The 14,902-nt window shown below is 41.5% G+C and overlaps 1 protein-coding gene across 3 annotated transcripts in view; it reads left to right on the plus strand.

Annotated features, from left to right (window-relative positions):
• OLFM3 (olfactomedin 3) overlaps positions 1 to 14,624 on the plus strand; it is a 162,529-nt gene extending 147,905 nt beyond the window's left edge. For all 3 annotated transcript variants that reach the window (XM_019500923.2, XM_006274523.3, XM_019500922.2), the window contains exons 5-6: positions 12,017 to 12,123; positions 13,289 to 14,624. In XM_019500923.2, the coding sequence (XP_019356468.1) occupies positions 12,017 to 12,123; positions 13,289 to 13,966 (785 nt within the window). In that variant the 3' untranslated portion in view covers positions 13,967 to 14,624. The remainder of the gene's footprint in view (positions 1 to 12,016; positions 12,124 to 13,288) is intronic.
• The last annotated feature ends 278 nt before the right edge of the window (positions 14,625 to 14,902 follow it).

The following is a 14,902-nucleotide window of genomic DNA, read 5'->3' on the forward strand; positions in this document are numbered from 1 at the left end:
CTTAAAGTTAAAAGTTGACAACTGAAAAATTTAACTAGTTAAAATTAAAAGTTAGCCATTTCTTTAAGTTTTTAACTTTTTAACTAGTTAATTAACTAGTTCATTCCCATGACTGTAAATCCTGAGCAGCTCTAACAATTAAGTAAATAGAATAGCACTGATATGAGAAAGAAGGCAAGCAATACATGGCCAGAGAGGGAATAAAAGAAGCATAGAGCAATCACACTTAGATGAGCACTAAAAGCTTTGGCTTTTCACTTTTGTATAAGCTTTTAAGGCTAGGACTTATAAATGTGCTCAGCCTCTGCCTAGCTGTCTCCATTGAAGTCAATAGGAATAGAGGTAAGCCATCACTCATAGCTTTTGAAAAACCCTTCCTAAATGGACCTGAATATACTTGTTTTGAAAAACAGTACTGGAAAGCTCACAAAACATTATTTTCATTAGTATTCCAGAACTTTCTGATATTTGCTAGGGTGGAAATAAAAATCTCACTATTGTCTTGTATTTCTGTTGTGAGAGAACTGAAGGGTAGAGAAGTAATGTAGCCAAAGTTTGGAACCAATATCACTATATGGCAATAGAGTATTTTCACATCTATTCTGCCAGAAAACAAAGCAAACAGAAGGGAGAGAGGGAGGAAAGGAGGAAGGCCATTCTTGGCCATTTCTTCTATTGTAGAAAAAAGAATGTGGAAGATGGTTTCTTTGTCTCACATTTTACCTATCTCTACTTACATATTCACAGCTATATCACCAAAAGATACTAGTATTGGATAAATCTATGGTGCAGACAGCATTTAACTATCAAGACATTACTATTAGTCCCTTATTAGTTACAAAGGAGGCATTTTCAACTAACAAAATTTTGTGAAAAATACATGTCTCTCTAATATAGTTGCTAATGTCTGCCATTCATTTTGGAGTTGACAGAGAGGCATAGCTTGGGAGAATTCTATCATTTCTTTTATTGCCCACCCAGGCAGTTAGTAGTCTTTCAGGACTCCTTTTTGAAGAATTCACTTTTCATCTTGTTTTTCAAAGGAAATAAGAAACCGAATGTATCTAATGGGTTTGGGGACCAAGAACTCTTCTATATTCTTACCTTAAGGGAAACTTTTTCCCATTCTATGATTAATTATTGACTTGTTTTATTTTGTTTAGTTTTTAATCTGACCACATTGTAAAAAAAGGGTTAGAAGGGGGGACGGGAACTGGCAGTGTCAATATGTAAATCTCCCTTTGGTTTATGGGGTGCATCTACATGAGATGCATACTGCAGAGATACCTAATTAGCTCCGCAGTAAAGCACCACCATTTACACAAGCAGTGGTATTAGGCCCAGGTGAACAAATTAACTCCACCATAGCATAGTACTGCCCAACACAAGTGCTAATCTAAGGTGGAGTTATTTACTCTGCTGAAATGCACACACCTGGTGACACATGCTGGTGAGATGATAACTGGGGCTGGCTGAGCCATGAAGGTGCTTCAGTGCAGGACTGCCTGCCAGCTTGCCCCGCACTGTAACACCATCATGCCCCATCCAGCTCCTCTGCAGCACATTAAGCCAGGCAAAAACAGCCATGGGGTAGCAGGCTGACCCCCTGGGCCCTTTGCCAGCTGGTGAACACATCCGGGACAGAGAAGAGAAAAGAGCAGGGCTTAGAAGAGCTGAGGAGAGCTGCTCAGCAGGGTGAAGAAGTAGCCCAGAAGCACCCCTGAAGACTTCCATCAGCAGGGAATGGCAGATGGCTCCAGCAGCTAGGCTCTCAGTGTGCAGCGTGGTGCACGGTGTCCAGACCCTGGGAGCTGCGTGAGGCGGCTCAGGTCTGCAACCTCTGCTGTACAGCCAGAGACACGGTGCACAGGCCGGTGCATGGGGTAGGACCTTTGGAGCACTTGGGCGGCTCAGGTCCTCAACCCCCAGAATGAGGCTGGGAGCTCGGTGCAGGAGGCGCTGCACGGAGGGCCTGGGAGCAGACTGAGCCTGGTGCTGCATGAGGCAGCCCAGGCCTATGACCCATAGCAAAAGGTTGAGTCCAGGGAGCCAGATGGTGATCAGGCTACTGAGCCAGCAGACAGGGCCGAGCCAGAGGCTCCAGAAGCCCTGCATGGAGGAGCCCTGTTCCAGGTGACAACAACCCCGACAAAGCCCACTGCAGGTGAGATAGCAGCCTGGTGCAGAGGATGAGGGCCACCCTCCAGGCCTGGGAGCTGTGAGCTGCAGGGAAAAGAGGATTCCCACAGGGGAGGGGGAGTCCACCCCCGAGGTTAGTTAAGGGTTCCTGAAAGTGGAGTCCCACTGGGAGGGTCCCCCCTAAAGTTACCAGCTTCCTTGTAGGGCTTGGGGAAAGCCCAAGAGCATTGGGGTTTCCCCTCAGGTATGAGTTTATCTTTGGGGTTCTTGCGCCATAAATGGTGTGATGTCGTGCCTTATATTTTGTGAACTCTCATGTTTGTAAATTAGTAGATGAGTAGAGTCCTAGGGCTCTGCTGGGACCCCCTATTCTATTGCTATTATTTCACCAGTTGTTTATTTGTATTTATTTGTGGCTTATTTATTGTTCACCCACACTTATCTATAGTTTATCTGTTGGCTATCTATGTTTATTTTGGGGTTTATCTGTTTCAGATCAGATACTTACCTGTGACTTACCTACATCTGGAGCACTGGTATAATGTTTTACGGCATTTACCCAGAGGGTATTGTTTATGTTATTTGGTTAGATATCTTATACATACATACATACATATATGGATATGTATATAACATGGATATAAACAGATGTACTATATATATATATATATATATATATATATATATATATATCTGTGCTGTAGGGGGGGAACTGCAGAGCGCTCAGTTTCCCTCCGTCCCTATAGAACCAGGCCAGGACAGTCAGGGGACTTAACTATATACACATTTATTTACATTAACTTATCACAAGGAAAAGAAACATGGATATAAACAGATATATATATATATATATAGTACATCTGTTTATATCCATACATATCTGTATATATCCATGTTTCTTTTCCTTGTGATAAGTTAATGTAAATAAATGTGTATATAGTTAAGTCCCCTGACTGTCCTGGCCTGGTTCTATAGGGACGGAGGGAAACTGAGCGCTCTGCAGTTCCCCCACAGCACACCTGCCAGCTAACAATCCCCTTTGATCGGAGAAGGAGAGTATATACCCAAGTTACCTGGGCTACACACCTATGGAGTCCAAGCAGAGTTCTGGTAATAAAAGCCCCCTCCAAATTATTGTTTCTCATATTGTGTGTGAGAGGAGGATCCTCCTCTGCAGTAATTTTCTCACATTTGAAAGTCTTTGAATGGCTTTATTGTCTCCCACTCAAGCATTGCAGAAAACTATCAGAAAATTAATTCAGCCACAAAAAAGGAACTTTTCTGCAGACCACATCTACAAGCATAAATTCTCCCTGAAGAACAGCAGGAGACAGCTCCTCTGCATTCCCTGTAAATTTGTTTTCAAAGGTGCGGGGTCTCCCCACACTGGCATAAATGGTACTCCCTGGGTGTGGCCGGGATTCTGGGGCAGAGCCTCTGCCCATGAGCCATACTGTTTTTTATATAAGCATGCTATAATACAAGACATGAGATACAGCAATATTTTGTTTTCTGTGGAAAAGATGACTTTCCAAAAGTAACCCAGACTTTGCCCTGACACACTACAGCAGTTTTATGAGAATGATACTTGTTTTTTTCTGTACATTAGGAAGAGCATTATCTAGCAAGCAACTTCAGCTTGCAAGATCAATTTTAATGCAGTCAAACAAACAATCGTAAGATCTTGTATTGAAGGTGAGAATGGAACTTGAGATTAGATCTATTTTACACATAAGTAGTCAAGACAAGGTACCTGTTTCCATTTTTTTCTCAAAGTAGAAAATTGGTATTACTTGTAATCATACAGAAAACTACATTTGTGAATTGGCAAGGCTAATATTAAGTTATACTGTTAAAACATTCCTCATTCTTCAAATTTTACTGAGCTATGATGCATCAGAGTTGGGAAAATACAGAGAGATTGTTAACATTTTAAAGTTAATATTTTAACATCAAATAGAGTGACAATTTAACTTATTTAATAGCTTGTAACGAAGCATGGTATGAAGTGCATTAGGAGTATTATTGAATAATCATATTTAAATAATTATAATCATCAACAGTATTTCCACACAAAGTGTGCTTGCTACCACAGGTGGATCCAGGATTTAGAAAAGAGGCATTCAGCAGAGGCCACTGGTGCCACCACGCACACCCTGAGCTGGGGGTGAGCCAGGGCTGGAGCCCCTGAGCTGGCAAGGGACACTGGGGCCAGGTAGGGAAAAGAGGCAAGAAAGAGAGACATGCCCACCACCACTGCCACTGCTTTTGTTCCCAGACTACATAGCACCTGCTCTGATGCTCCCTGCAGCCCATGCCTAGGGCAAGGCAAGAACAGGTCTGAGATTCCCCCATACATAGGCCAGCACGATTTAATGGTGAAACATCCCTCCTTCCTGCATCTCATCCCTGCCTGGCTTTCTGGTGTCCCCCAGAGGCCTGGAGCATCCAGCTACAGGGAACAACTGTGCAAGATTCTGGGCTCAGCCAGGGATGCAGAAGGGTTGGGTTGGTACCTCTTTCCTGCTCCTGCTCCCTGCTGGGCCCCATCAGGTGTCCCTTGCCAGCCTGGAGGCTTCGGCTGTGGGCTCAGCAGGAAACAACAGCAGCAGCAGATGGGTCCCACTTCCTGGCCTTGCTCACTACTGGCCTCCCAAGTCCCTGTGTCCTCAGCGTACTGGGAACAGGGTAGGGCAAGGGACCTGCATGCCACTGCTACCATCATCCCAGCTTAGCCTGCTACCCCACATAGCTACTCTCCACAGCCCCCAGCTGGAGTGGGAAAGGAGCAGTCCTGGGCCTCCCCACATTGCTTATGATTCAGCTGGGAACAGCAGCAATAGCAAGTGGGTTCCTGAACCTGCTTCCTGCCCAGCCCTCCTAAGTGTCCCCTGCAGCCTGGGGGTGCTGACAGCATCCTGACCCCCTGTCATAAGCAGAGATGATGTTACCTGGCATGGTTTGAGCCCCCTGCACTCCAGCTGCTGCTGCTGTAGCATAGGTGTGGGTGTAGGTTCTGGCTGTTGTGGCTGAGGGATGACTGCAGAACTCTGAATGGAGAACTCCTCCCCTCTGGCAAAGGTTTCTCAGGGGTCTCCAGTCTGGTGGCCCCTCCAAATCAACTCCCATAACTTGTGCCCCATTTACCACCACCCCACCCCACCCCCCACATCCCCAAGATATGGTAGTGTTCCCTAGCAGGAGCTCACACCCATGGCCACCCATAGCAACAGTAGCTAGACAGCATCTAGAGTGCATAGAGCCCAGGCTGTGTCAGGTAATGCTGCTGCTGTGGCTCTCCAGCATCCATGCAATATTCCCACCCTTTCCCCCACCCCCTCTGACCAGAGTGTGGACTTGGGTATCTACAGCGACCACTGAGCCTGGGGAATCACACTACCCACAGCCACTCTCCCCTTGCCCCAACGAAGAGCCAGGATTCTCCTCCCTACACCAGCAGTGGGAATCAAAGGAAATATGTGACTCCAAAACTGCTCCCTCCTCTGAATCCACCCTTGCCTGGTATCTTTTAGTGCACATGCATAGAAATACAGGACCAATTCTGCCCATGTGTTATGCAAGAAAATGTTTTTGTAGAATTTGATTCCAACAGAAAGGAATCAAATTCCCTGATGAAACCCCTGATGATCCAGGGGTGCTGGATCATCAGGTCCAGCACCCCTGCACTTGGGCAGGAAAGACTACAGGAGTCAGATGACCCCAGCAAGGTGAGCCTCCAGACATTTTGAGGAAGATTTCCAGAGTAGGTGCTTGTACCACCTTTGCGGGAAGTCTGTTTCAGATGCTGGATACTCGAACCATAAAGAAGTTTTTCCTCGTGTCCAATCTAAAACTATCCGATCGCAATTTTTGACAGATGTTCCCACAGCCCCTGATGTGCACCCATATATACTTATAGGCTGCCACCAAGTCCCCTCTAAGTCTTCTCTTAGAAGTCCCCTCTAGTCTTCTCTTAGTCACCATACTCTGTTGCAGAGAAAGGGGGTCAGTTTATTTTTTCATGTCTTAATTATATTGTGACCAGCACTTGGGGGAAGGGAAATTGTGGATGGGTTAGTGTTTGTGGGTTTCATGGAACTGCAGTGAGAAGGTAGGGGGCTATATGTCCTGAATTACTTTCCTCTGCTGGTTTACAATTTTTGAATCATCAGTCAGCCCAGAACTTCACTCAGTACTCAAAATCACTACTTAATACCCAGCTGATTTGTTGAAGTCTCAGAGTAATTGTCTGTTGTGAAGGTTACCTGTGGTGACCCTAAGTAGTTCTAAATAGTATGAGCTGAACCATCAGTCTCACCACTTAGATGAGATGTGCTCTGAGGCCTCTGTTGTCTTCCTTAGCAGTTCTTCCTGAATTCAAACTACTCATTGATGCTTATACTGGATACAGATATCACCATGCCAGAGCAAACCTTGGACTGCCCTTTTTACATTCATAATCTGTATGCAAATTAAGAGTTAACTCTCTTTTTCTCTTTCTCTTTCAGTATATTCTTACAGAATACTGTAACGATATTCTTCCCATCATACACAAAGCAATCTGTTTTTTAATGGAACGCAAGGAGGTTTGTTTAGGGTCTGGACACACGAACTTTTGGAGCTCTTTCAAAAGGGAAATGTCTCAAAAGGGCAGCAGCTGTTGTGTTTTAATTGTTACATGTGGACTAGCCTGGAACAATACAAATATGGAAAAACCACTCCAATTTTAACATTGCTTCATATGATGTTATATGTGGAGTAGTTTTGCTACCTTTTTTTTCTTCCCAGCTTGTACACATGTAACAATTACAATTTAGCATCTACTGATGTTTTAAATGTTCTTCTCTTGAAAGCTCCAAATGCACATGTCCATACGCTTCATGTTCACATGAGTAAGGGTCATGTGTGGAGACATGTAATATAGGCAATGGGTTGAGAATTGACTGCTAAAAGAAGAGTGAAAACAATTTCCAATTGGAGTGTGGTGGGGGGAACCTCACTCATCTTAACGATTAATTTTGAATATTTTTTGAAGCAGATTATATGATATACAGTTGCTTTTAAGAGTAAGGAATAGAACCAGTGACCCAGGATATCCCTTCTAGGCCTGTGTCCCTGTATAGTGTCTCTCAACTGGCAGGAGGTTATGTTGAGAGAGCTTGTTCCAAAGGATGTGAAAAGACTGAAGTCAGTACTGAAATATTTGTTGGCACTGGTGGCTTCACTCTTCTTGCAAATCATCAAGCAGAGCATTTACCCAGCACTGTGATTTGTATATTATTACATGAAGATTTGTATTAGAGATAAAATAGATTTACAGTGCACCATATTGGAGACTACTGCTCTGAATCCAAAATTATCTCTAAAGTGGAAATGGGCTATGGTGGGTAAAGGTTGTAAATAATGTCCCTAATTGGTTCTAAATAGTAAGAATTGATTTATCAAACTGCCTACACAAAATGATTCACATGGAAACACATTCTGTAACTTTTATTATCAGTAACAGAATGAGGAAAGCTGAGATTTGCTACAGGGGTAACAGAAAGGGAGACAGCTCCCCCAGTTTATAGAATCAATCTCCATTGGATTATACTGACGCCAGAACTTCTGTCTATTTTTCAGTATTATTAGTTGGCTGTCTAGCAAATTCCTCTTGCAATAGTCACTTTGTGACACTACAGCATCTTACTTGGGTACAAATCATTGATGACCCAGATATTCCCTGGACCCACAATCAGTTAACCTAACTGCTCAGCTGCTGCCGCTGCTGCTGCTGCTGCTGCTTTTGTTCTCTAGGACAGACTTAGCACAAAGAGCTGCAGGCCAGCAGCAGCAGATGAGCAGGCTGGGTAAACCTTCCCTCCCTGCATTTTGGGACAGACAGTGCAGGCTGCCACAAGTAAGTAGGGGAGGGCAGCAGGGTAATGCCTTGGGGGCAGGGAAGATGGGGGGGAAGAGAAAAAGGGGAGCCCCAGAGGGCAGGGGCAAAGCACAGGATAGGGGGAGGGGAGGATTCTTACCTTTCAGTCCTCCGGGCCCCTGTAGGGATGAGACTGAAGTTGGTTGCTTATTCCCAGTTTCTTATTCCCAGTTCCTTATTCTTTATTCTCAGTTGCCAGTTCCTTCTTCAAAGCTAATATAGATCTAATAAAGCTTGTTATTAATGAATTATGCATCCTAAAGAGAGAGAATTTTATTAGCTATGCATATTTACTAATTAACTGGCAAATTGCCCATCAAGAATGACGGGGGTGGTGGGTGGGGAACAGAGCAATGCTACCCACCACCCCACGCTGCAGCTGCCTGCCGGGGGGGGAGAAGGGGGGGAAGCTTACCCCGCCGTCCCCACCACCAGCACCCTGCACTGCCACCACATCCAAGGGGTGGCCTGCCCACACCCCCCTCCCCCCTGCTCCTTAGCGGCAGCGGTGGCTTGGAGTGCTGGCTTCATCCCCCACTCTGTCCCCTCTGTCATGGTGGTGCTCTGCCATGCCGGTCCATCCCCAACATCCCCTGTGTCCCCCTCTGCCAGGGACAGAGCTCCACCATGACGGTGGGGACAAAGTTGGCCAGTGATGCCGCCGCCTTCAAGGAGCAGGCTGGAGGGGGGTGGGGTGCGACCACCTCTTGGTTGTGGTGGTGAGGCTGGAGCTGGGGGGGTGAAGCCAGTATCCTCCCCTCCATCCCCTCCGTCATGGCAGTAATCCGCCATGCCAGTCTGTCCCTGCCGTCCCCCTCTGCCTCCAAGGAGCAGGACCAGGGGGCCCCTTAGTCCCTGCTATTATGGCGGCACTCTGCCATGTGTGTCGGTCTGTGCAGAGCACTCTGGTTGGTTGTTTCAGTAAGCATTGTGATTGGCTGCCAAGGTTTGTGCCAAGCATTGTGATTGGCTCATAAAGGTTTACAGACAGACAGACAAAGGCTTTTATTATATTAGAATAAGAAACATAATATCCTGCATCAAGTACAGAGCCCTAAGTGAAGGTCAGTTTAGGATGAGATTATGGGGCAAAATACTTCTTGAGCCACCCCAAACTTCCTGTTGATGCCATTGGAGGACTGTCTCAAAGAACCCAGACCACAGTCCTGACTGGCCCAAAGCACGGTTTGGCTGTGTCAGGCTGCCAATTGACAACCCCTCCAGCTACTGTACTAAGTATATGGTCTTGAATTAGGACCTGGTTTTTGAGCATGAGGCTGAAGTTGATTGCTTATTCCCAGTTCCTTATTACCGAACCGGGAACCAGGAATAAGGAATCAGGCATAAGCAGTGGAAATAAGCAACCAACTTCAGCCTCATCCTCCTGGGTTGAAGTGTGATTACTCCAAACCTGAGCTAACACTAACACCAATCAACATTTGTGCAGCTCACAGTGTAAGGTGTAACAAGGCCCTGAGAGAGATTCACTCTCTTTCTCTTCTTTGATAATAGTGCACCATAGTTCTTGAAAGGTAATTTTCCAACAGCATCTTATTCCTTGCAGGCTGGCATGCAGCTACTTTTTAAGTTCAAGAGCTACATTTTAGGGCAGGAGGTGATGCTTTGTGTCTTCTTATCTTCTTAATTTTTGTTTGTCTTGTATTTCACTTCTCACACCAGTTTCTTTAAAAATCATGTGTTTTAAAACTCAAAGTTCTTCTCATATAAAATATATATTTTAGTTACAATTTTAACACAATTCTTGATGGATGCTAATTAGGTACTAATCAGGGTTATTTTCCATTCATCCAGCTTGTAATCTTGCCTCTTACGTAAAAAGAAAGACCAGCAACGAAACATGATTTGTGTAGTGATTAATTACCATCTGATTCCTTCTGCATTCTATGTTTTCCATTCATTTATTCTAAAATAAAATTGTTGTAATACTATTCATAGAGTTTATGAGTTCAGCACATATCCTTTCCTGGCAAAACTAAAATTGCTGATAGATCATCTAAGAAAATTAAAGTGCAACTTGACCTGGTTGGGGTATGTTTCTCAACTTCCCAAAATGGAGAACTGCAAATTGTATTAGGAGGGTAGGATTCAAAACATGTATGAAATGAGTACTAGATCTTGAAAAGAAAGATGATCACAAAGTATATCCAGTTAAAGAAGAGGAACTATTTAAGGAGGGGCGGGAGGAGGCTATTTTCTTACCAATATGTAGTCTCAATATGCCTTCAACAGATTCTACAGTTTGTTTGTAGGACAAACTTGATTAGCAATCACTCTCCTCACTAACACAAAAGTTCTCTTTGAAGAGAGCCCACACAGCATAGAGAGCCTGTACTGTTCATGAAGACCTCCGTTCATATTTGGTATTTCCATTATATTTCTTTTCCCTGGCCATAGATTGAATTCTCTTCAGTAACTTCTGATTTATCATCACAACATTAGCCCTACTTTAATTGAACAAAATAGGCATCTACAAAACGGTGTGTTCTTTGTCAGTGAAATAAAGTACAAAATGAAGGCATGATATGATTTATTACTTTGAAATATATATACCTTACCTTTTTATTTACAGATGCTATTTTTTCCTCTTTCTTTTCCAGCTTGATTACATTATATAAAAAAGAAGTAATGTCAGGATGAAGCATATATTTCTCAGGAACAACAACAACAATCATGAAATGTTCCAATATGTTAATTCATCTGGAATGTCTCCCCCCCTTCCCCCTGCCCCACCTTAATTTGCTAGTTGATTTAATTTTCTACACCATTCTCTCATATTAAGTTCTTTCACAATAAAGCAAATTCCCCATGTGGCTTGTTGGTAATAGGCATGTTACTAATGTCCCCTAAAGTATAGAATTTTTTTTAGATTGTCAGAAAGGTCAGTATTCAAGATCATTGTTTCCTCTCAGACACTCTAACAAGGCATAGCAGGTAGATTAGAAGTCAGTTGAAGTTGCCACGGTTCCAGGATAACTTATGCATTTGCTTTTTTACCAGTAACTGGCGTGCAGGGTTTAATCAGGTCCAATGGTGATTTCTGTTAAATACTTTACATTTATGACAGTTTTATAACCCCAAATCCCTTTACATCAGTTATTGACAGCATATTCAGTTTTGCTATATTCTAATGAATTATTACTCCCAAAATTCCTCTGAAGGATATACTAGTTGAGTTCACTAGATAGTCAACTTCCACACCTTAGACCATACCTGGTAAATATATATTTTTTTATTTCTCTAAGTCACATCTTTCTGTAGGGGTAGTGTGTTATATTTTGGATTTGTGTTTTTCAATCCACTCCAGAAGCCTGAAGGCTGAGTTGCACTGGGAGAGACTGATATTAATGGGTTTAGGTGGTATACATGACCAGCAATGTTTATTAGGTCCAAATTCACAAATAAATTTAGACCAAATGGGAGTTAGAGTATCCAATTTGTGGCTCTGCACCTTGGTGTTTACATAATCCAAACATCGTTTATTAGGTTGAAATTAACGGAATTGTAATGAAAGACCATTCACTCTGGAGATAAAAAATAGCTTTCTTCTTCTTTAGTTTTTCCATTATGTAAGTGTTGCAGTGAACACAGTTTACTACAGGAACATAGTATAGGAAGTGGTTCCCTGGGCCTCTGAGTCCAGCCCCTGTATTTACTTTATCTTATTTTGTTTAAATATAACTATATTTCAAAATCTGTATTCACTTTTACCAAATTATATTTGTATTCCTTTTGAATAGTGAAAATTTAAGCATTCAGACTCAGAGGATGACATTTTTGTTTTAACCCAGCCCCTATTCACCATGAAGCCATTGTTTGCTTACAATTCTTGGTCTTTTACTAAAGATGACTCACTTTGAGATTAATCGGAATATGATTGGTCCATGTTGGAATTTTGCAAAGATTTCACTGACCACCCTTGTTTTTCTAACTTTCTAGCATGTGGGAAATTGATGAAAATTACAGGCCCTGTTACAGTCAAGATATCTGGAACCCGATTTGGAGCCTGGATGACAGATCCTTTAGCATCAGAGAAAAATAACAGAGTATGTTGAGGCTTTTGTATAAATCTAAATGTTTTATTTGTATTTTGAATCTTTACAAAGAGGCATTTCACTGGAGGTTTTACATGCTAGCATTTATTTAAATGTGTTCTCTGCATTTTCATATTTTGACATATTTCAGAAAAAGAAAGAAAGAAGAACATATTTTCCTGAAATCATCCTCAGAAAAAAATTCAGTAGGCAACTTCATTAATTTTAAACTATGTCAAAAAGAATGCATGTTTTTTCATTGAAAAAAAAAAACTATTTTCCATTATATCCTCTATAATGGTAATTTTTTTAAGGACCCAGTTCACCTAAACGCTTATACAAGAAATGGTAGATGTATAATCAGTCCCACAGAAGTTAGTGAATTTACCTATATATGTAAAGGTACAGACATTACTAGTATTTGGCTCTAAATGAGATTCATCCAAGTCATTACCTGACAAGCTTAATGTTTGAATGGCACTTGGCTATATTTTATTTCAGTTTCAGTTTATTAGAATTTCTTAAGTATGTTTCATGAAAACTTTGTTTCAAGGAAAGCAAACAAAAAAGCTACTGTTTTTATTTGTTTTATTTTTCACCCTTTTCAGGGTCAAAGAGCCTAAAAGAGAGATAAGTAAGGGAAAAATAAAAAAAGATGAGAAAACAAACTGGAAGAAAATGATATCTGGGAACCAAAAAACATGGAAACATCTGAAAAAACCCAAAAAAACAACATTTTCTGGGCATGTTTCATTTCCCAAAGAGGACAGTTATTTATTGAATAAAGTTTCAACTAGGTTTAATTCTGCAGAACGCAGAAGTTACTTCCTACTCCACTTTCCCACCACCTCTGGGATTTCCAGGATCTGGGCACATTATGACAATACTAATGAGCCCCTTAAGCCAGAAACTCATTCAATCAGAACAATTTGAAAGCAAATTTCTCAAAAGTGTGAGGTCATTCCCTACTAAAAGAGTTTAACTCAAGAATTCTAGTTTTATTGCAAAAGGAAACATATACTGACACTTTCTGTATTTCTGTAGGCTTTGTGAGCTAGTATGGTAACTGATACTGCCATAGGATTTTTGGAACTTTTTAAAAAATGTATTTTCTATGCATGATCTTCTACTGTTTCTATTTTAGGAGTTTACTCTCTATTCTTTATTTTTCTTTCAGGTATGGTACATGGACAGTTATACCAATAATAAAATTGTCCGTGAATACAAATCAATGGCAGACTTTGTCAGTGGGGCTGAATCAAGGACATACAATCTTCCTTTTAAGTGGGCTGGAACCAATCATGTTGTCTACAATGGCTCCCTCTATTTCAACAAGTATCAGAGCAATATTATCATAAAATACAACTTTGACACAGGGCGGGTGCTAGCACAGCGTAGCCTGGAGTATGCTGGCTTTCATAATGTGTATCCCTATACTTGGGGTGGCTTCTCTGATATTGACCTCATGGCAGATGAAATTGGTCTCTGGGCTGTGTATGCCACCAACCAGAATGCAGGCAACATAGTCATTAGCCAACTAAACCAGGATACATTAGAAGTGATGAAGAGCTGGAACACAGGCTATCCAAAGAGAAGTGCTGGGGAATCCTTCATGATCTGTGGAACTTTGTATGTTACCAACTCGCATTTGACAGGAGCGAAGGTCTACTACTCTTATTCCACAAAAACCTCCACTTATGAATATACAGACATTCCGTTCCATAATCAGTACTTCCATATATCCATGCTTGACTACAATGCAAGAGACAGAGCTCTCTATGCCTGGAACAATGGACATCAGGTCCTATTCAATGTCACCCTTTTTCACATCATTAAGACTGAAGATGACACATAAACTTTATTTTTTCCCACTTCAAAACAGTGTAATTTGTGATAAACTCTAAAGCATTCTTCAGGATTTTTTTTTATTTAAGTTCTTTTTCATTAAGAAAATAAGCATTTTCTACTGTATGATGTGTTCCAAATATGGCTAGGCCTGTCAAAAATGACCTGTTGGAAATACAAGCATCCTTACTCATGAATTTGCAAGGTCTGTCAAGACCTTGTCATAAAAAGCACTAAAGGTTTATGTGGATGTGGCTAAAGACATAATTCTAAAAAGATTATGATATGCCTTACATTAGAGTCCGAGACGAATGGTGGCTTAAATGCATGAATGTCTTTTTTTATCTTTTATCATTTTTTTAAATCTGTTTATAGCTCAACATCAGGAAATATTTTGGTAGCAATCTGAAGCATAAAATGCATCATTTTTATTATTTGTTCCAAACTGAAAGATGTAGGGATTTGGTTTACTTAGAAATGGAATATGATTCATTTTGCCATCATACAGTTTCAGATGCGGTGCTGTACAGTAAGTTTTTAAATCTCTCGCAAACATTTTATCAATTAAATGTATTTCTACCATTGTAACCACCATTGTGCAATTGTATCTCTTCACTTATGTGAAAGTAAACTAAGTACTATTTTTTATAAAATATATTGAAGCTTAATTGCAGTTCTGATTATGGGTCAATTTTAATGTGGCAAAAAGGTCGTTGCTCCTGGAGCTTTCAGATCTGTTTCAAACATGTGACAGTATTTTTTTTAACCTTGGCTAGTCTATCCTCCTTACACATGAGTGCTACATGCTAGCACATGACCACCATCAACATGTCCCTTCAAACTGTCCAGTTGCTGCCATTCTTTATCTTACCTGTTTCCTCTCTCCTTTTTATCTCTTGTTTTTGCTCTGACCACTTTGTTTCCTTCATACATTGCCACTTTAATT

The sequence above is a fragment of the Alligator mississippiensis genome, chromosome 5 (genome assembly GCF_030867095.1).
Source record: "Alligator mississippiensis isolate rAllMis1 chromosome 5, rAllMis1, whole genome shotgun sequence".
In the NCBI taxonomy this organism is placed as follows: Eukaryota; Metazoa; Chordata; order Crocodylia; family Alligatoridae; genus Alligator; species Alligator mississippiensis.